Consider the following 22,912-nt stretch of genomic DNA (forward strand, 5'->3'; position numbering starts at 1 on the left):
TCATGGCTTTATTTTTGCCATCTGCCTGGAAAAGACGAAAAAGAGCAGCAATCTAATCAGTGATGGCAGAGGTGTAAGAAAACGCCTCTATCCTGTTAGATGGAGTGTAATGAATACAGTAGTTTTTCGGAGGGCAATTTGTGAGTATGGGGAAGTGCCTGGCATTTTATGTAAGTTTTGAATTACTCAAAATTGAAATATTGTGACATCAAAATATTAATGAAGTCTTGTTTTATGAACAAATGTTGAAATAACTTGAATCACCCAATTTAAAATTCTTTCAAAAATAGTGTCACTATAAAGTTGGCATAATTGTAAAGGTCAAATGAGTTGTAGACAGCATTGATGCTTTGTTCCAAGGTGGCCCTACTCAAGCTGCAGAACAGAAATACCATACTTTGTCAAGTTTATCCTGACTTATGCAAGGTTTTCAAGAATTCACCCCTCAAATAAAATACTCTATACCTATCAAAATGTATAATGTACACATCTTTGGACTAGCAATTCCATGACTAGGAATCTGTGTTACTGACATTCTCATGTAATTGTGCAAAGATAAACATGTCCCAGAATGCACCTAAAAAGCTTTTGAAAATGCCCATCAATTGGGGATTGTATATTTGTGTAACAGAATACCATATAGTCTTGGAAAAGAATGGGGTACCTCTTTACGTATACTAATATAAAAATATTCACAATATTTTTTTTTTTAGATTGGCACCTGAGCTAACATCTGCTGCCAATCTTTTCTTTTTCTTCTTCTTCTTCTCCCCAAATCCCCCCAGTACATAGTTGTATATTCTAGTTGTAGGTCCTTCTGGTTGTGCTATGTGGGACGCTGCCTCAGCATGGCTTGATGAGTGGTGCCATGTCCTCACCCAGGATCCAAACTGGCAAAACCCTGGGCCACCAAAGCAGAGCACATGAACTTAACCACTTGGCCATGGAGCAGGCCCCCACAATATTTTAAATGCAAAAATAAAGAACTGAAGATTCTACTTTTGTAAACAAACAGACGTAAAATCCAAAACAGAAAGAATTCAAATGCAAATGAAACTACTCATAGTAGTTATCGCTGGGGAACGGAGTTCAGAGGAAGACAGAAGGAATTTTCACTTTTAAATTTTAAAAACTGTAAGAGCTAGAATTTACTGCATATTTATGTTCTAGGCAAATTCTAAGCACTTCATTCAATCAATCCTCATAAGGACCCTATGAGGTAGAGGCTATCATTATTTTTTCCATTATCAACAGATGAGGAAACTGAGATCCGAAGAGATTAAACAATTTGCCCAGGGTCACCTATCTAGTGGGTTTGGGAGCCAGGATTCGAACAGAGGTAAACTGTATTACACAACACTCTTAATCACCATAATAACAGCTCTCTATACTTTGTAGTGTATGAATAACTCTTAACATATAAACATATGAATTTTTGTCTTTTAAAAACACAAACCTGGAAAAATTCAGCAACAATTTTGATTTTGCAGTTTAGGCTGTTGTGACATATATCATTGTGGTAGACAGAATAATGCCCCCCTAAAAATGTCCTATATTCTAATCCCTAGAACCTGTGAATACACTGAATTTACATGGCAAAAGGGACTTTGCAGATGTGATGGAAGATCTTGAGATAGGGAGAGTACCCTGGATTAATTTGGGGGGGTGGGGGGCGGCACTGTAATCACAAGGATCTTAGAAAGGAAAGAGGGAGGCTGGAGGGTCAGTCAAAGAAAGAAATCTTGAGGGGCTGGCCCCGTGGCCGAGTGGTTAAGTTTGCACGCTCCGCTGCAGGTGGCCCAGTGTTTCGTTGGTTCGAATCCTGGGCGTGGACATGGCACTGCTCATCAGGCCACGCTGGGGCGGCGTCCCACATGCCACAACTAGAAGGACCCACAACGAAGAATATACAACTATGTACCGGGGGGCTTTGGGGAGAAAAAGGAAAAACATAAAATCTTTAAAAAAAAAAGAAAGAAATCTTGACACTCAATCAGTGTCAGAGTGAGAAAGGCCAGATTGGCCATTGCTGGCTTTGAAGATGAAAGACAAGGCCACAAGCCAAGGAACGCAGGCAGCCTCTAGAACCCAAAAAAGGCGAGGAAACAGATCCTCCCGTAGGACCTGCAGAAGGACTGTAGTCCCACCAACACCTTCATTTTACCCCATGAGACTTCTGAACTCCAGAAACGCAAGATAATAAATTTTTATTCTTTAAGCCACTAAATTTGTCGTAATTTATTATGGCAGCAATGGGAAACCACTACAATCACTAACTACTAATTTAATAAAGATATACTCTACTTACAAGATTATAGGAAAGTCTCTACATGGAATGTTTGGATTTTGTTGTGGGCTAAACAGGGTCCTCCCCACCTCCCCCTAAATTCCTATGTTGAAGGCCTAAACCCTAGAACCTTTGAGTGTGATGGTATTGGCAGACAGGGCCTTTAAACAGGTAATGAGGTGAAGTTAGGTCATGTGACTGTGCTTTAATATAATGTGACCAGTATTCTTATAAGAAGAGGAAATCTGGACACAGAGAGACAACAGAGATCAGCACACACACAGAGGAAAGGCCGTGTGAGGGCAAGAGAGAAGGCGGCCACCTGCAAGCCATGGAGAGAGGCCTCAGGAAAAACCATCTGTGCCAGCACCCTGATCTTGAACTTCTAGCCTCCAGAACTGTGAGAAAAGAAATGTCTGTTGTTTAAGTCACCCAGTCTGTGGTATTTTCTTATGGCAGCCCTAGCCAACTAATGCAGATTTGTATGATTTATTCCTTTAGTGCCACTTACAACTCCCAGAGTACAAAAATACCATTAAGCACTAAAATATACTCCTTGTACTCTTATATGAATTTAGAGTCATGAAAATATATTTTGAGCACAGTGATTTTATTTACATTATTTTAAACATTATTACTTTATCAGAAAATGTTTCTTCCTTCCTTCATCTATTTTAACAAACATATACTAAGTGCCTGCCATGGACCTGATCTTGGAAACAGAATGATTAATGAGACATGGTCTCTGAGCTTGAAAAACCGTCTTCAAATTATCAATTTGGGGGGCCAGCCCAGTGGCATAGCAGTTAAGTTCATGCGCTCCACTTCAGCAGCCTGGGGTTTCCTGGTTCAGATCCCGGGCACAGACTTACACACTGTTTATCAAGTCATGCTGTGCAGGCGTCCCACATATAAAATTGAGGAAGATGGGCACTGATGTTAGCTCAGGGCCAATCTTCCTCAGCAAAAGGAGGAGAATTGGCGGTGGATGTTAGCTCAGGCCTAATCTTCCTTAAGAAAAAAAAATTATCAATCTGGTAGTGTGATTTTAATCTTGGTGTAAGATTTTCCCCATACCCTGAAACAGACTATTGATCAGAAACCTGAACTCTCTTAGGACTAGACTTACAATGTAGAAGGCTCGGTTTTAGAATTTACCTTTGTCCCACTCTCTAAGAATTCTCTCAGATACTTCATACAACAAGTATTTGTGGAGCCGTGTACCAGGAATTGTCTAGGCAGGTGCCATCGGTGAGCAAAGCAAAGGCCCTTCCATACGGGAGCTTCATTCTAGTGATGGGGACAGACAATAAGTAAACAAGTGACACAGTATATCATGTGGTGACAAGAGTTAGGGGATGCATGGCATTCCAGGGTAAAGGAGGAGGCAGTGATTTTCTATACAGTGGTCAGGGAAGCACTAGCTAAGAAGGAGGTTTCAGCAGAGACCTGAATGAAGAGCAAATCATGGGGAATCTGGGAAAACACATTCTTAACTAAAGAAATAGCAAGTGCAAAGGCCCTGAGGTGGGAGCATGCTTGGTTTGTGCAAGAAACACCAGGGAGGCCAGTGTGTCTGAAGCAGAGTAGGCCAGAGGGAGAGGGGCTGAAGATCAGTGCAAGACTTGGATTTTTACCCCACATGAGACAGGAAGCCACGGAGGGTCTGAAGTGGAGAAGTAACGTGACCTGATAGCTGTTTTGAAAGGCTGATTCTGGCTGCCGTGTTGAGAACAAACTATTGTGGGGCAAGGGTGGGAAGAGTAAGACTAGTTAGGAGGCTAGTTCATTAACCTGGGAGAGAGGTTGTCATTGGTCGGACTAGAATTGTAGTTGATGAGAAGCATTCCCGTATTAGTTATCTATTGTTGCATAACAGATTATCCCCAAAATTACTGGCTTCAAACAACAAACATTTATCATCTCACAGTTTCTGAGGTTCAGGAACCTGGGAGTGGCTTAGCTGGGTGGTTCTGGCTCAGAGTCCATCTCTCATGATGTTACAGTCAAGACGTCATCTGGGTCTGTATCACCTGAGGCCTTGAGTGAGGCTATAGGATCCGCTTCCAGGAAGGAAAGCACATGCACACGGCTGCTGGCTGGAGGCCTCAGCTCCTCACCACTTCGGCCTCTCCCCAGCTGCCTCAAGACATAGTAGCTGGCTTCCCCCAGAGCAAGTGATGAGGGAGAGAAAAAGGGAGAAAATGGAGAAAAGACAGACATTGCAGCGTCATTTGTAACTTAATCTCCAAAGGGACATACCGTCACTTCTGCCGCATTCTATTGGCCACACAGGTTGACCTAGGAACAATGTGGGAGGTGATTATACAAGAGGCTGCATACTGGGAGGTGGGCATCTTTGGGAGCCATCTTGGAGGCTGCCCACCACAGTTCAGATTCTGGTTTTGCTGATGGATTACATATAGCACGTGAGAGAAGGAAAGGAACCAAGCTATTTGGGGGCCTGTTAAGTTTGAGAGCCTATTAGATACTCAGGTGGAGATGTCAAGGGGGCAGCTAGATAAATATCTGAGAGTGGAGTTTCGGGGAGAGGTGCAGGCTGGACATATCGATCTGGGGCTTGTCCCTTTATGGGTGGTATTTAAGGCCAGAGCATGGATCCAATCCCCCAGGGAATAAGTAGAGCCTGGCAAGAGAAGAGGCACAGAGCTGAACACTGGGCCCCAAGACCTGGAGAGATGTGGAGGAGCCAGCAAGGAGACGCAGAAGGGGCCAGTGAGGCAGGAGAAGAACCAAGAGCAAGGAACTCCTGGAAACCAGGGGAAGAAAATGTCACCTCTGAGCAAAGAGCTGCTGAGAGGCCAAGGGAGCAAGAGTAACATGGTTCTGGTCCTCTGCCAGGACCGTCACCAAGGTGACCCAGATTTCCAGAGACGTGTCACCAGTGACACATCCGGTCACTGGTCATAAGTGGGAGAGGACCTTTGGATGAGAAAATCTATGGGGGCATCTTGGGAATATGACAAAGAGAGGATGGGAAAAAATAAACCCAGTCAAACATCATATACTTAACGGCAGCAGCAAACCGTGATTAAGAGCTGATTACGCACCACACACGGTTCTAAACACGGTTCGTGTCGGTGAATGCTCACAGCAACCACAGAGAGTAACCATTTTATCCCCAGGGACAGGAGGAAAGGGGCTCACGGAGGAGGTGAGGGTCGACCCGTGGTCACCCAGCTGGGTAGAGGCAGCAGAGATTCAAGCCGTGGCCATGGCCCCTGATCCAGCTCTGTGCCCCGGGGCACCCCTCTTCTGCGGCAAACAGGCCTTTCTGGGGGAGTCCCTGAGAAGCGAGGGGGATAAGGGGGACAAACAGCAGCAAAACTTGGAGTTTTCCCCTCTGCAGGGACTCTGATGCTGTAGGGGTAAGAAGTGAGACACAGGAAAATTGTTACTTGCCAGGTGATTTAACTTGGCATCTTAGGGCTGCTCTTGGCAAGAGGCCACCAGGCAGTCCTGAGACGGCAGCTCTCAGAACTGCAATTTAAAAAGCCTGGTTGGTCCCCTCCTTGATTGAGTCCCTCCACTGCCCCTGTGCAGGCAGGGGCCACCAGGGAGCCAGGCTTCTGTTCGACTCATAAATTCCCACCTTATTGCCTGTTCTTCCAGGATCAGGAAACCCACAAGTGGTTATCCTGAAGCTTAGTGTTGCTCTGTCCCCACCCCCAGGATCTTATCAGGGGCCAGGGGTGTTGGAGGTGCTGGGGCCAGCAAGGGACAGGTGAGGGGTGGGAAGACAATCACCTCCAATCCATCTGGCCAGGTTTTCGTGGAAGTCAATCCGAAAATCACATGGTCTGTCAATGAATATTTAGCACTCACTACACATAGTTTTGAGGTAGGTGCTACAGGGCTTAGAAAATAAAACCGATCCTAACTTGAAAATGAAATGTGTTTATAGCAGTTCACCTTATAACTATCTGTGCAGAAACATGTCTATTCCACAATTAAATAAGTAGGCGTGGCCTGAGCTGATTTTTATTCAATGAAAAGTGGACAGTCTTTCCCCAGTACAGTTCTTTTTAAACCGGTAATGAATTTTATAACTACTTGCTATAAACGAGTTAACGAAATAAGATGCGTACAGTCTCAGGGATTGAAGGCAATCAATCTAGACTTTTAACTATTTGAGGAAACAAAATAAAACTTTCTCTCTCTAAAAGAACAACTATTACATGCTACAATGTTAAATAATAGAAGGCTTTAAAGACTGTTGATTATCAAAGATCCACCCAGAGTGCTCCTTTTAAAAAGAAGGTTAACATATTTGATTTTTCGACTCTCACTGCTTAGTCCTGGCAATGCCAATAGTTGGCTGTGGGACCCTGGAAACTCACATCCATTCTGAATCTCATTTGTGAAATGAGGATAATACTGTTTATTTCAGAAGGATATTGTAACAATAAAATGAGAGCATGTATATGAAGTACTTGATATTAATATTAATAACCTTGTTAACTACAAATAAAATAATCTCTAAAGCACCTTCTAGTTTTAAAACGTTATTATTAAGGAATAATTATTAAAGAGTTTAAAGAGAGTCCTTGTAGTGACACATACTGAAGAAGTTTAGGATGAAATGATGTGACAACTGAGATTTGCTGCAAAATAATCCAGTGGCAACAGTGGGTTTGTATGTAGGTTTTGGCCATATTTTGAATATTGCTGAAGCTGGGTTATGGGTACATGGGAGTTTTTAAAAAAGCCATTCTGTCTACTTTTTATGTATGAGATTTTCATACTGAGAAGGAAAAAAGTAAACAAGAAATTGGAGGGTAATTTCTACTTTTAAGTCTAAGTACTGCTTGATTAAGATGACTGCACCCGGGATCCGAACTGGCAAACCCCGGGCCGCCGAAGCGGAACGTGCGAACTTAACCACTGCGCCACCGGGCCGGCCCCATAACATTTTATTTTTAACTAAAGTAAACCCATTTTAATTAAATATTATAGCAAAACATTATAGTTACATAATTTAAGGTTATTAATGGAATCTACACATTAACCTGGAATCGCGAACACTTTAAGATTCATGTTTTGAGTCAGTTTAAATTTTTCCCAAAAGAAATTTCAGGATATGTTAACAATTTTCTGCTGTTTAAGAACCCAATATTCTATTGTATCTGTTATGTCTAATTACATAATTACATGTCATTATTTCAAATGATGATCTATTTGATACTTCTGTGACAAAATCTGTCACTAAGTAAAGAGAACTTAGCAATGAGCACGTGAGCTGCTCCCCCCTTTACCCTGAAGCCGTGAGTTCTCCAGGAAGTCTTCGTGACTTTCTTTGATTTCTCCAGGCTTTGTTGATCGATACTCACTCCTCAGAGAGATCTTCCACCATCTGAAGATTACCTGTGATTGGACAGAAGGCGAGAGGAATAAAACTGATTTCCATCCCAACAGCTCCATTTAGGTTTGGGGTCTTCAAGAGTCACTGTCGTAGGCACATGAGCCTGTGTGTCCAGTGTCAGCTATAGCTTCCCAATCTGGCACCACGTCAGATTTGAAGTTAGGTCTGTGCATCAGTGAACATTTCCCTTAGTGATTAAAGTCACAAAATCAACATGCCGAAGGGAATCTTAAAAATCTATCAAGTCCAGGCCGGCCCGGTGGTGCAGCGGTGAAGTGAGCACGTTCCTCTTTGGCGGCCCAGGGTTTGCTGGTTTGGATCCTGGGTACGGACATGGCATCGCTTGGCAAGCCATGCTGTGGTAGGCATCCCACATATAAAGTAGAGGAAGATGGGCACGGATGTTAGCACAGGGCCAGTCTTCCTCAGCAAAAAGAGGAGCATTGGCAGCAGATGTTAGCTCAGGGCTAATCTTCCTCAAAAAAAAAAAAAAAAAAATCTGTCAAGTCAATTGACGCAAAAATCACCCAGAGCCAAATATCTGTTTCTTGAAGATCTCTGAGGATAGAGACTAACTAACCTGGGGAACAAATTGCAGAGTAATTCCTCCACTCCCTGAGTCCCTTCCCGTCTACAGGGCAGACAAGATGAGTGGATGCTGTTCTCATGGAGATGACAGTTACGTGGACAGGGCCGGGGAAAGCACCATTATGCTTTCTTTGATGCATGAAAGTGTCATGACACAAGACGCTTCTGGGCAACGGACCTGCTGATAGTCCCTTCGACTTCTGGGAGCACTTTGGTTTACGGAAGCAAACCTCATTTCCATGGTTATGGACCGCACTTAAGTTCTATGTTGGTTTCATGGCAATGTCAACTACGGGGCCTGATGAGAAGCCCTTGAAGCTTATCCAACTTATCTCACGTTTTTGGACCTGTAATGAAACTGGGTAGTTATTTGAGATGACAAAACTCCTACCAACTTGAGAAACAAACCAAGCTATTTCTGTACTATGGCTGCAGGGGAAGATGATTAAGGAGACAGACGGTGCAGAGAAACTGGTTGGCTTCCCAGTTCTAGATTCTTCTCTGGCAAGCATTACCAGGCAAGGTTAAAATTGTGTTCAGGCAGGATCTGCCCACGGCAAAATGGTTAAACAGGTCAAACTTGCTATCGGTGACTTCCTTTATTTACAGTTTCCTCCTCCGCCATCCCCACCCACCCAGGGATCCCTGGGGTCCTCACAGGTCCTGGGTGCATCTTCTTGAGCCACTGTCCTGGTCTCTACCACTGCTCCGCCCCTGTTCCTAGACCCTTCTTGGTGCTCGTCTAGGAGCCCCGTGGCCTTTGAGCTGCACAACCCCCTCCTTCCTCCTCACTCCTTTCCCCTTGCCTGAAGGCCGGGGCCTCAGCTAGCTCTCCTCTCCTTCTAGAGCGGCCTTCCCCTGGCCTGTTACCTCTTGAGGCCCTTCTCCCTCCCTGCTCCCTCGCCACTCCCCTTCCCTGAAGTCTGAAAGATAACTGAACTCGCAGGAGAGTAGAGACTTTACACCATCTTACCTAATGCCCTGCCTAAGAGAAAGCAGGTCTTCAATAAATGCTTGTTGAGCGAATTAAAGGGTGCTTTTCATTCAGATTTGGTTGCTAATCACTATAGGGGCTGAGAAAAAAATATAGACCTAAGTTACAAGACTCCACAATCTCACAAAATCATAGCAGCTGACTCCTGTCAGAAAATCCCTCATCTTGCCACTTTGGACTTTCCTGAGCATGAGGCTCACCAAAATCGTCCTCTTCAGCATCTTCCTGCACCAACTCCATGGAGGTGAGGGCAGATCCCTCTGACAGGGTTGTCATAACAAAATGCCACAGACTGGGGGCTTCAACAACAGAAGTGTATTTCCTCGCAGTTCTGGAGGCTGGAAGGCCAAGATCAAGTGTCAGCGGGTTTGGTTCCTGCTGAGGCCTCTCTCCTTGGCTTGTGGATGGCTGCCTTCTTGCTCTGTCTGCATGTGGCCCTTCCTCTGTGCATGCACATCCCTGGTGTCTCTTCCTCTTCTTACAAGGACACTGGTCATATTGGATCAAGGCCTCACCCTTATGACCTTATTTAACCTTAATTACTTCTTGAAAGGCCCTACCCCCAAATACAGTTACACTGTGGGTTAGGGCTTCAGCATAAGAATTTGAGGGGCGCACAATTCACTCTATCACAGAAGGGTATCAAGGATCCAGCATTACAGTAGAAAGAGCAGGAATTTTGGAGTGAGACAGGCCTAGCTGGTTTATTTGGTCTCTCTGCACTTGTATTTTCCTTTTCATTGCCTTTCTGTTAAATATCACTAAAATTAATACGAAATATTATAAGTAATATTTCCTTTCTATTGAATGAAGGTGCCGGGAAGTCTGAATCTAATGCTACGCTCTTTATACCACATCATGTAGAACTTTGAGAACTAACTGGGAAGTCAGGAATAACTCAGTCCATCTCCGCAAGTCATACAGATGAGCAAAGCATCTCAAAGAAGTCACGTTAGAAGTGATAGGTCACCTTCCCTACAACCTAACTACTAGCTGTTAGATTACAACGACAGCTGGTCTCAGATTGAATTCTGCCACAACAAAGACATTTATCACCAAACAGACACCACGGGAGTCCAAAACAAACTTCTGGAAGCTCAGTGGAGCTCCCCACCTGACGTCCACGTGGGCGCTCTGCAAGAACCTCCCCAGGAAAGTTCCTCTTAGGGTCGAGTGCACCTATATTATAACGACATCATCAGCTACCCTTCTAGCCAGATCGAGCAACTAAATCCTTGGTTAAGTGGAGGATTCGGAACAAATGGAATTCTGTTCAGGGAGCTACTCCAAAAACGTGATGTTACCCAGCTCACTTCTCTCGTTGAAAAAAAGGCAGGGACGCTTGCTCCGTCTTACTTGTCAGCCTCATATCTTGCATGTCATTCATTTCATCAGTGAAAAATTATGTCTGACGTCCCTTATACTAATGAATGAACCCTATGGTACTGATTTAGAAGGCAATATTTGAAGCGCTTGCCAGGACACTGACCCAAATGAACTTGCACATAGATACACATCCTCCTGGCTCCTCTGAGGTATTTGAAGTCAATTACTGAGAATCTAACACTTGCCTGAGGAAACATGGCTGGCTAAAACCAGAATCCAAGCCTCCTCACCCGAACTCATAAACACAGGGCTTGTTCAGAGGCACAAGCTTTCTTTACCTACGACCCTTACACTACAACCCCTCAGGCCACTGCTGCAGACAGTACACAGAAATGGAACATTCCGAATCACAACCTAGCCTTGGCAGGACTCGATTATGTTCCACATACCGTACTTATTAAAACAGAAAAATATAAAACAGAAAATACATTTTCTACCACTTATTGTCTCTCAGGTTGGTAAAGATTTTTTTGTAAGCGACAAAACCCAAAATTGGTGAGGACAAGGAAAAATAGGAATCCTTAATAATCATTGAAAGGCGTGTAAATTGGTTTGGCAATACCTGTCAAAAATCTTAAGGTCATTCATGCCCTTTGACCCGGATATTCTATTTCTAAGAATTTATTCTAAGGAATTTATCAGAGACGTGTACAACGTTTTTCACATAAGAACGTTTGTCAGAGGTTAATTATAATAATGCAAAATCAGAACCACCTAAGGGTCCAATAGTTGGGACTGGTTAAATAATTATGGCACATTTGGATGATGGAATACTCTGCAGCCAATAATTTATGAAAAAATAATTAACAACACAGAACATTAACGATCATTTGTTAAAAGACTCAAAAGTGTATACACCACTGATCCAAATATTGAAAGAAAATATTTATATATGCAGGGGGAAGCCGCTTCAGCCTGGCAGTACATGCGACTGTTTCATATGACAGACAGAGCCACGATGTATTCCCCAGATATTTGTGAATTGGGTGCTATTATGACATTAGCTTATCTTAAGTCATATATACATATAAAGTATTGTTATATATCTATTACTATTTTGAAAACCTTAAAATCTATAAATACTGTTTTAAACATCTTGCTCTGATGAACTGTGAATGTTTTGTGATGACTATGCCTGCAAGAAACACTACAGAAGAGCTTCCCATGGCTTTTGCGAGACTGTTCGGATCTGGCTGCAGTGTGGGTTTCACTGTGCTTTCCCCAGGTTTTGTGAATCTTCCAACCACCTGTGAGCCATGCATGACTATCTTTTTACAGATGAAGAAACCAACTGCGGACTAGTTAGATAACTTGTACCAGCTCCTCTCGCCCAGGCAGCAGCTGACCTTGCAAGCCTAGTTCTTTGTCATTGCCTCATACTGGCTCCAGGAAGGATGGGCAGTCGGCCTCGTTATAGGATAGGCACCGTTATTTGGCATCTTAACAGAGATCATGTAACCACTGGCAGAATTCTTTAAAAAATTTTATTTATATTTAGCATATTTTTAGATTTCTTATATATTTCCAGTAAATCTTTGTAAGAAACTTGAAAATTGAGCTTACTTTTAAAAGAGAAGTTTAAGATTTCTCAGTAATCCTCCTGGCATCTCTTCTGCACAAATTATTAAGTCAAAATGATGAGGCATTTATCATTCACACAGTGAAGGCCCCTAAAGCTTAGGTCCTTTTCCCTCCTGGGACAGCAACTCACTAGGCAGCCCTTAAAGGGGCACTGGGAAAAAGCCGGTCCAGTTGGGCAGCTCAGCATTTGACAATATTTGGGCAACACACACCCCCATCCACCCCGGCCCCCTGCCCCGTGCTACTTCCACCACTACCCCCAGGTGAAAAATCCTGCTATTGGGATAAAAAGCAGAGGCTCTTGGGCCAGCCCCAGCAGGCTAGTGGTTAAGTTCGGTGCTTTCCACTTCAGTGGCCCTGGTTTGGTTCCCACTCGTCTGTCAGTGGCCATGCTGTGGCGGCAGCTCACATACAAAACAGAGGAAAATTGGCAGTAGACATTAGCTCAGGGCAAATCTTCCTCATGAAAAAAGAAAAGCAGACACTCTAGTGTTAGACAGGTCTGGGTTTAATCCTGGGTCTCTGCGCAAATTTCTTAATCTCTTTTGGCCTCAGTTTCCTCATCTTCAAAATGGAAAGAATGATGATGCCCATCTCACCGAATTTTGCAGGGAGGACATGACATAAATCCAAAGTGCCCTGGATGATGCTAGACCCACGGAGCATGCTCCACAGAGGTAGGTCCTTGCCTCTTTCCTTCTCCCTTTCCCTCATGTTCACTCACTGTATTCATAACAACAAACTCAGCCCCAAATACCAAGAGATCAGAACCATATCTTTCTTCTCAGTTATCTGACAATATTCAATTATACTTCATCAAGTTCTGCTTTTTCCATCATATTCTTCGAAGATATTTATTTCAGCTTTTCACTCTGACTTGGTATTTGATTTTTCCAATTATTATGAATTGCATACTCTTTGCTATCAGTATTTCCTCAACAGCATCATTAAGAAGAGTCATCTCTCTGTCTGGTTAATAAACAAAGTTGCTCATCAAGGATTAGAGGGACTTGCCAGCTACCCCCTACTAAACAGGGCATTCTGAATCTTTCTAAGCATCTGTCTAGGAATCACGTGTGTAATTTAGCACACAACTGTTTCTGCTTTCTCCCGCAGACCATTGTTATTCTAGCAGATCAAATTTCTCCCTCTTTTGGAAATCATATATAATTAGGGGATTTCACACGGTGGGCTTGAGATACTGTGTCATGGAGAGTTTATGAAATTACAGCTTTTATTAGGTGGAGAAGGATTTTGTTACCTGAACAGCCTACTGAGAAACAGAGAAGCAAGGACTGCCAAGGTAAACTGCATGTAATTTTACCTTTCAATTTCACAAAGCTCTGGCGTTCCACAAGGTAGAAAGATGTTATTTTTTTTAATAAATTAAGAAGATAATTTATTTTATTTCACTGCATATTTAAACTATAAGCAATAATGATATGTTTTTGGTACAATTTACAACATCAAATTCATGTTCCTCTATGGATCCATGTTTGGCTCAATTTATCTAAACACGACAAAACTTAGAGTTTCAGCTACTGAAAATTTTAGTTTGGAATGGTAGTGATTTTTATACATTAGGAATAAAAGCAACATTACCAATAATGTTGAGTCTGAGGCTGACATGAGAATTGAATAAACAAGTTTTTAATAAGGGAGAACGGACTACACTGAAATGTTTCTTTCCTTCAATAATTCAGAAATGAAGTTGCCCTGGGTGAGTCAAATTAATCAACTTCAAACACAATGGATGTCATTAGGAATTGGTGGCAGACGTTGTCAGTTGCCACCCAGCATTCATTTGCCCACCTGCCCTTCCTCGATGAGCCCTGACTTGTCCAGGAGCCTCTCTCCTCTGCATAGCTCGTGCTCAGAGCATAGGCCTCATCCCCAGTTCCAGGGGGCAGGACATGATTGGTCTAAGCCATTTTTGATAGGTTTTCTGCCCCTCCAGTGATTTGGTATGGGAAGGGGCATGTGATAAAATTTTGGCCAGTGGGACAGCAGGAGAAGTCTGCAGGAGCTTCTGGGAAAGATTTTATCACTTATACGGAGAAACACAGCCCCTTTTTGGGTAGTGGCTGTTGTGCTTTGATGTGATAGCTGGAGTTGCTGCAGCCATTTCGTGACTCAGGGCATCAGCCGGAGGTGGCAGCAGTCACCTGGAGGAGACAGAAACAACAGGTTTTGGAGAGGAGGAGCCAGGGCACTGTCACTATGTCTGGATCCTCTTTTCCTTTGGATGCGTTTATGTGAAACAATGCCGTATTTCATCAGATCTAACATGTTATCTATTGTATGCCACAGCACTATTTTGTGTGCCACGTAAAAAGAAATGAAACTGTCCAGGACATTGAAACACAATGGTATTTTATCACTTATTTTATAGTTATTTAAAGACTGTTTCATTCTTCACTAGACATTATTTGTAGCAATTATATTACTTCATTAATTTTATAAATGATGTAAACAATTTATTAACCTTAATATAATAAATTTATATTACCCTTGTATATACCTAAAAAAGCAAAAATATAAGTGGAATAAATGGGTGAAAGTATCCTAAAACTTCCCCATATTCAGAGTTTGAGTCTGCTGGATCACCTCGTGAGTGAGCATCTTCAATGTTTCACTCAGAATCTTGTCCTCTGTGCCATCAGGAGCCTGGTGATAACAGCAGCGAGGTCCTGGGCTCTTAAGCCTGCTCTACAGTTATGCAGGGCTAGCACCCTTTCCATTTCTACTTTGGGAAGGCTGCAAACATCTTGGATTCATCCCCACTCCCTCCCATTTGCAACCTGGATTAAAAATGTGCTCTCCTACAGCCTCCGGATTTTCTTCTGAGCTGCTGCTTTCATGCTTGTGCTTTCGAGTTGTTTTTGGTCTCTGGCTATTACGAATAAAGTTTCTATAAACACTTGTGGGCAGGTTTTTTGCCCTCTTTTACCCCATTTAAGTTATTAACCATCTTCTATTAGTTAACAGTTCTTTATAGTAAATTGTTCCTGGTAAAGTAACAGTATGGTTTCTGTCTCCTCATTGGACCTTGCTTGAGAGACTCAGTATGAATCTTTTTTTTTTTTTTTTTGAGGAAGATTAGCCCTGAGCTAACTACTGCCAATCCTCCTCTTTTTGCTGAGGAAGACTGGCCCTGAGCTAACATCCATGCCCATCTTCCTCTACTTTATATGTGCGATGCCAACCACAGCATGGCTTTTTGCCAAGCATTGCCATGTCCACACCCGGGATCCAAACCAGCGAACCCCGGGCCACCAAGAAGCAGAACATGTGAACTTAACCGCTGCGCCACAGGGCTGGCCCCCTCAGTGTGAATCTTTTGTCATCCATTATGCAGGGCACCAGGGGAGAGCTTTAAATCTGGGGATTCTTCATGTTAGGACATTTTCTTGTATAATTTTTTTCAGGAATTCTTTTTCCCTAGATATTGGACATCCTGGTCTAATTCCTTTATTATTATTTTTTTCCTATTGTCCATCTCTTACTTTTGCTTCTTTTTTTCTAGAAGACTGTCTCAATTTTATCTTCCAAGCCTTCTATTGAGTTTTTCATTTTTCTTATCATATTTTTATTTTCTAAAAGTTCTTTTTAATTTTCTGAGCGTTACCTTTTTATTGTGGGCCGTTCTTGTCTGATGGATACAATATCTCTCCGTATGCTTCTGAAGATATTACTGAAGAGTATTTTGTTTTGACTTCGTGCATTGTTTTTATTTTCTCTAAAATTATATTTCCTGCGTTTTGTTGTTGTTGTTGTTGTTGATTTGCTTTGGCTTTCCTCAAAAGCCGCACATTCTGAGTTGTCCCTGTGTGATCAGGAGTGGGCCGCGGGGAGCTGACTGGGAGCACTGGCACTCGAGCAGCCCTTGTCCAGAGGAGGGCCTCCCTGTAGATGGATCTGCTAGGGCTCTTTGGTTGGAGGATCCCGACTATTAATATCTTGAGTTCTCTTTTCTTGGCCCGGTCTGATTCCACAGAGAAGAATCTTCCAGCTTTCTGCCTGGAGGAGATGAGCCTGGCTGCCTGCAGCATTCTTTGAGCCACTGGAAAGTTAGCGTGAGTCTCCCAGTTCAGTATGTGGATTTTCACTTAATCCAGTGCCACATTCAGCACTGAGTCCCTCTGTCTCCAGCAGCCTGGGGTCCTGAGCCCATAGTATCCCTACCTTAGCCATCCAGAGACCAAACTTCCAGTCTTCACCTGGAGGCAAAGCTGTTGCTGGTTGTGCAGAGGAGAGGAGAAGATGAAGAACAAGGGAGTTTTAACCACATCTGAAACAGAATTTCAACCATTCCTACTGTTTCCCGGTCCTTCTATATTCTCGCTTTCAAAAGAACCCATTTTCACCCATTCTTGAGCTGCCTTGCTCTGAGTTTCTGGGGTGCAAATCAGATCATGTCTTGTCTTCCCCACCACTAGCTGAGATTTCAGCTTTTTCAGGGCTGTTAAATCAGCTATCAGCAGGTCATGGGCTTTCTAGCATGCACAATTGCTGCCTTTGTCATCTTTCCATTCTCTTTGTCTTAGTGGATTTATGCTTTGGAAAAAACCTATAATTGGGGCCAGCCTGGTGGTATACTGGTCAAGTTCATGCACTCGGCTTTGGCAGCCCGGGGTTCACAGGTTCAGATCCTGGGCGTGGACCGACACACTGCTCATCAAGCCATGCTGTGGCGGTGACCCACATACAAAAATAGAGGAAGGTTGGCACAGACGTTAGCTCAGGGACAATCTTCCTCAAGCAGAAAAAGGAAGATTGGCAACAGACATTGGCTTAGGGCTGGTCTTCCTCACACACACACACAAATTGGAATCTTCTACATCTTTAAGTTTGTTTCAGCACAACTTTTTAAACACTTGGTTTGATTTTGTTAGAGTTGTAATTCTGTCTCTTTAGATTTTAGAGATGCTGGAGAAAATCAAATATATTAAATTCATGATATACATTGAAATGCTTAAGAAGATTTAATCAAGTTTGCAAATGGTATTTAAATTTAAAAGAATTTAATTTATTAGATTTATAAGTTTTGAAGCTTTAATTTATAACTTTGAATATAAATTTGATTAAGTTTGTAAACAGTCTTAAATGTTTAAGGGATTATAATTTGTTAAACATATAAGCTAATTAAACATTAATCAAAGAACAATGAAAATGAGTGTTTTTAAATTTAACACAAAATTACTTGATTTATAATTGAATTTACTAGATTCATAAGTTGTTTGAAAGTTTAAAGAGAAATAGGTCTTTAATTTCTAACTTTAATTGAATATTAACGATGAACACAAATTGTAATAAATTAAAAATATTTGTAATAAATTAGAAATGATAAATAATTGCAAATAATTGTAAAATAGAGTTTCTTAAATCAGATGAAAAAGGTTGATTTAGGAATTTGAGAACCACTTGGTGGCCATTTGGGAAAAGGAAATTGATTCGTGTCACATCAGGATAAACTCCAAGTATATTAAAGGTCTGCATGTAAAAAAATGAGACCATAAATTACTAGAAGGGAAAAAATGGTGAATTCTTTTATTATCTTTCTAACTACGTCTCAAAATCCCAAAACCATAAAAGAGAAGATTGCTAAGTTAAACTACATAAATACTATAAAAGAACCTCTTCATGGCAAAGTCTCCAAAGACCTATATGGAAATGTTTAAAGCAGCTTTGTTCATGAAAGCTCCAAATTGGAAACAACCAAAATATCCATCAACTGGCAAATGATAATTACATCCATATGACAAAATATTACTCAGCAATAAAAAGAACTGCTGATACCTGTAATAACATGGTTGAATCTCAACAACATTACACTAAGTGAAAGAAGCCAGAGATAAAAGGCCACACACTGTATGATTCCATTTAGGGCATGCTGGAAAAGGCAGAACAGAAATCAGGTCAAGGGTATCAGGGGTGGGGGTGGGAGAGGAAACCGACCACAAAGGGACATGAGAGAACTTTGTGGGTTGATGGAAATATTCAATATCTTTATTATGGTGGTGGTTATACATTTGTCAAATTCATGGAACCTAAAAAGGATGATTTTCACTATATTAAAAGTATAGCTCAAGAAGCCTGATTTTTTAAAAAACACATCAAAGTCAAAAGAAAATGATAAACTGGGAAAAACATTTGAAATTAATATTACAACAAAGGGCTAATCTCCCTAAAGAGTTTATAGAAAGAGAAGGAAGATCAACAAACTAATTTTAAAAATGAGCAAAAGACACAAAAACAAAGTTCACAGGAAAAAAAATTCACATAGTCCATAAACATATGAAAAGATGCTCAATTTCACTCATAATAATAGAAAAGCATATTAAAACCCTGAGACATCATTTCTCATCTATCCAGACTGGAAAAGTCAAGGGGCTCAAAATACGCTCTGTTAGCAAGGATGTTGGGAAACAGGCACTTTCATCATTGTGGTACAAAAGCTATGGAGGGAAATTTAGCATGATCTAAATAAAAAATTACAGATGGGAAGAAAAGGATGATTTATGTAATAAATTGTGTTGACATGATAAGCCATCCATGTAAAAGAAATAAACTTAAGATCCTACCTCCAACTGCATTCAAAAAATAATATCTAGGGGCCGGCTCAGGGGCGCAGCGGTTAAGTGCACACGCTCCGTTTCAGCGGCCCAGGTTCGCCGGTTCGGATCCAGGGTGCGGACACGGCATTGCTTGGCAAGCCATGCTGTGGCAGGCGGCCCACATATAAAGTAGAGGAAGATGGGCATGGATGTTAGCTCAGGGCTGATCTTCCTCAAAATAAATAAATGAATAAATAAAATAAAAATAAAATAAAATCTAGATGGACTAATATGATAAATGCAGAAAGTAATACTGTAAAATTTTAGAAAAAAGTATTACTTTAAAAACAACAATAATAATAATATCATTTCATTTTAGAATATGGTTCAGGGGCCAGGGATAGCAACACACTAAGAATGATTATGCATGCTTTTAATACCATCCTTATTCTGTGGCTGAGATCTTGGAATCAGAATTCTAGAGGCGAGTGGTTAGAAGCTATTATTTTTACCTGATAATTCACTACAGAGGTGGTAGGTATTAGTTTTGCTTCCTCTCCTAGGTCTTGAGATCCAGAAATGTAAATTTATGCAATATTCTTTATAGAAAAACATTCTATTACCATAAATCAGAGGTCCTACAGAATTCATGATTACTGTCATTTTCTCCTTACCATGCATAAAGACTTGGACGCTTGCACCTCAGACACAATTTCACATTAGGCAGATTTTCTGAAAACAAAACTCGCACAAGATTTTGCACAAGGGAAGAAGCATACGTAAGAAAACTATACATACTGATGATAGCAATTTTTCCAAAAGAAAATCAGGGCAAAATCCAACATGAGTACTTAGGATTCATGGGAAAAGAGTCATATAAGCAATAAGAAGACAAAGCGTTTGTCATACCAATGGATGGGATGGCACAAATGGGGCTTCAAGTGTGTCCAAGCAGGTGTTTGGACTCAAAGGGACATTCCAGCTCAAGGACTTACAAGCAGGGTGACCTTGGGCCAGTCTCATAATCTCTGTTTGCCTGGTCTTATCGCTCATATCTTCCGGGAGGACTAAAATGAAGTGATACATGTAAATGCATGTAGCAGAGTACCAGATACATTTTTATTTTTCTTTCCTATCAAATTATTATTGGAATTTGTTTACGTAACAGGTCAAGAATACAGAGCTAGTGCCTTAGGTTTGAAAGAAGCACAGATCCACTCTTGCAGCTGTAGCTGAAAAACTTGATGAAACCCACAATTTTCTAAGTCTGGAGACAGTGGGACCATTCCCAAATGTAGACAGACAGTATGAGTCAGGGCCACGACAGTTAAGTCTAACACACACTTTGCAAAGGCCTGGCCCCAAAACACTAAGGGTGTCCGCCAGATGGGTGTGCTAAAAATCTCAAAGAAATTCAAAGTACTCTACAAACAATAAGATCAAACAAAAAAAGGCTCTGAACACAGATGCAAGTGAAGCTTTTTTTTTTTTTTTTTGGAATTAGTAGAATATTATCTTCTGGAACGATGCCTGGAAAAAGTAATACAATCTGGAACTGTCTCTCCAAAACTTTCCTGGATATGGCAGGAGAAGTGACTGAGCAGGTATGAAGGCCCAGGTGTCTATGGCTCCACTTCACAGAGCATATCTCGGGATGTCCCTGCCTCTGAACCTGTAAACTGCTTCCCCATAAAATTACTGTTGACAACTCGAAGGTGTCTGTGCTTTTGCTTCTGGTACAAAATAGCAATCTACTCATACAACATCTATTTTCAAAATTTTCCCCAAATTTCTCAGGCTCCAGTTAGAGGTAGCTCTGCCTGTGCTTAATTCCCTGGCAGGGAGTGAGGGAACATCAGAGCCAAATGGTGGAGAAGCTGACAGTTTCTCCCTTGTTTAGAGAAACATTTGCTATCAGAAACATGGCCTCTCTCTCTCTCTTTCCTTTCTCTCAACAGTGGGCACTAGTTACATTTACTCTTGTGACTTACCCACTCCCTAATACTGCCCTCTTTAAATGCATCCTCGGGTAGAGTCTGACCACTCAGAAGGAAGCCACTTCATTGTTTCATTTCTGTGCTTCTCTCAGGCTCTCTCCACATGTAATGTTCCCTCTTCCCCAGGGGCCCCTTTCTCTTGTTTGTAAAGTGAACACCTCCTACCAAATACTTAACATCTATGCCCTTTTCAGTGCTTATCTGCTGCTCAAAAGAATAACCACTAAAGGACTTTTGTTTCTGGGAATTAAAGATTTTTTAATTTTTAAATATATAAAAATTGGACATACTTTGTTAGTTTGTGTTATGGACTGAATTGTTTCCCTGCCGAAATTCCTATGTTGAAGCTCTAACCCCCAGTGTGACTGTGTTTAGGGACGGGGCCTTTCAAGAGGTAATGAAGTTAAATGAGGTCATAAGGATGAGGCCCTGATCCAATATGACCAGTGTCCTTATAAGAAGAGGAAGAGACACCAGGGATGCCCATGAACAGAGGAAAGACCGTGTGAGGACATAGTGAGAAGACAGCTGTCTGCAAGCCAAGGAGAGAGGCCTCGGGAGAAAGCAAACCTGCCAACGCCTCAATCTGGGACTTCCGGCCCCCAAAACTACGAGAAAATGCCTGTCTGTTGTTTAAGCCAGCCAGTGGGTGGTGTTTCGCTGTGGCAGCCCTAGCAGACTAACACAACTCGCATAATGATAACGATAAAATAGTCACAGTTTTTAACTGAGTGCCTACTGTGTGCCCACCGTGTGCCATGTGCAGTGTGCCTTAGACTCTCTCCCATTTAATTCTTACAACAATCCCAGGACGTTAGTATCATTGTGCATTTCACAGATGAATAAACTAAGACTCAAGGAAGTTTAGAAAAATGTGCCCTAACTCATTCACTGCTCAGCGGGATTTGAATCCAGGTCTGTTTGACCCCAAACCTCTAAATCTGTTAAACATGTGAAACCTGTTGGACATGTTGCCTCACTGGAATGACAAAAAGCCTTAACTTTTCAATGTCCATGATAAGGGAAGGAAGCAGTGGTGTTTGTCATCCTAATGATGCTAATCCACAAATCCTTTATATTTGGCATTAGACGGGTTTGGTTCTTACACTTGATGGGGGTGTGACTGATGTCCTGAGAAGTCACAGTATTTCCTTCATTCCACATTCCACAAGCACACAGGGCATTGCATTGTTCTTGGCAAAACAAACCCCTGCTCCCATGGGGATTACATTCTATGGGGGAGGGGGGACAGAGGAGGGGAGGGATATGGACAATAAATAAAACAAGTTAAATATATTTCATAGTGTGTAAGAATGTGATAAATGCTGTGAAGAAAAATAAACTAGGAAAAGAAGATAGGGAGAGCTGGATGGGGGATGAGGGTTCCATTTAAAATAGGGTGGCCAGGGCAAGTGTCATTTGAGCCCTTCAGAAGCCAGGTGAGGAGACACAGGAGTCCTTCCAAGCACACAGGTGATAAGCAGGATCCCCTCTTAGCATCTTACCCTAAAGCTGAGTTGCTCACTCGAGACAAATGGTACCTGTATTGCATATCATAACCCCAGGATTACATCTAATAGGCTTTCCTGCTAAATTGCAGACTATAAGGAAGAATAAGAGCAAAAAGCAATCACAAACACTTTCTTCAAATGCTTTGATATTCACTCATGCTTTTGTTTTCATGTCTGTATGCTTTCTACAGCCAGCTCCTTGAGAGCTCTCGTCTGGAGCATCCTGGTTGTGCAACTCAATGTTATCTGCCATGGAGAAGATGCTTGCAAACACGATAAGAAATTGGCATCTGGATGCTCAGCATCCTATCTCCCTGTCCAAGTAACATTTCTCATCATCACCCTAGTGAGTTATCCGGAAGTACCATGTTTTGATGGTAGCACCATGTATTTGCACATGCATTTCCACTGCCCAGAGTGTCCTCCACTGCCTTGTCCTCCTAAAAAACTCTTTCTTCAAGACTTAGTTTGAGTCACTTTTAGCGTATCACGACAGTCACTAAAAGCTCTTATTTGTCTGCCACTCAAATGACTTGCTGGCTTAACAAGCATTCTCCATTCTCTCTGCAAGACACTTAGCCCTCAATATATGATCCATTTCCCAAAATGATTGGAATCAAATCTTCAG

The 22,912-nt window shown here is 41.9% G+C and overlaps 1 protein-coding gene across 3 annotated transcripts in view; it reads right to left on the reverse strand.

Annotated features, from left to right (window-relative positions):
- FBXO36 (F-box protein 36) overlaps positions 1 to 22,912 on the reverse strand; it is an 85,878-nt gene that overhangs the window by 28,649 nt on the left and 34,317 nt on the right. The window contains exons 2-3 of one of the 3 annotated variants that reach the window (XM_044751317.2): positions 9,453 to 9,590; positions 7,564 to 7,672 (exon numbers count right to left, since the gene is read on the reverse strand). The exons of 1 other annotated variant lie outside the window; for it this stretch is intronic. In XM_044751317.2, the coding sequence (XP_044607252.1) occupies positions 7,564 to 7,672; positions 9,453 to 9,473 (130 nt within the window). In that variant the 5' untranslated portion in view covers positions 9,474 to 9,590. The remainder of the gene's footprint in view (positions 1 to 7,563; positions 7,673 to 9,452; positions 9,591 to 22,912) is intronic. One more of the 3 variants, XM_014836007.3, reaches the window with a different exon arrangement.

This window comes from Equus asinus, chromosome 19 (genome assembly GCF_041296235.1).
Source record: "Equus asinus isolate D_3611 breed Donkey chromosome 19, EquAss-T2T_v2, whole genome shotgun sequence".
NCBI classification, from domain to species: Eukaryota; Metazoa; Chordata; class Mammalia; order Perissodactyla; family Equidae; genus Equus; species Equus asinus.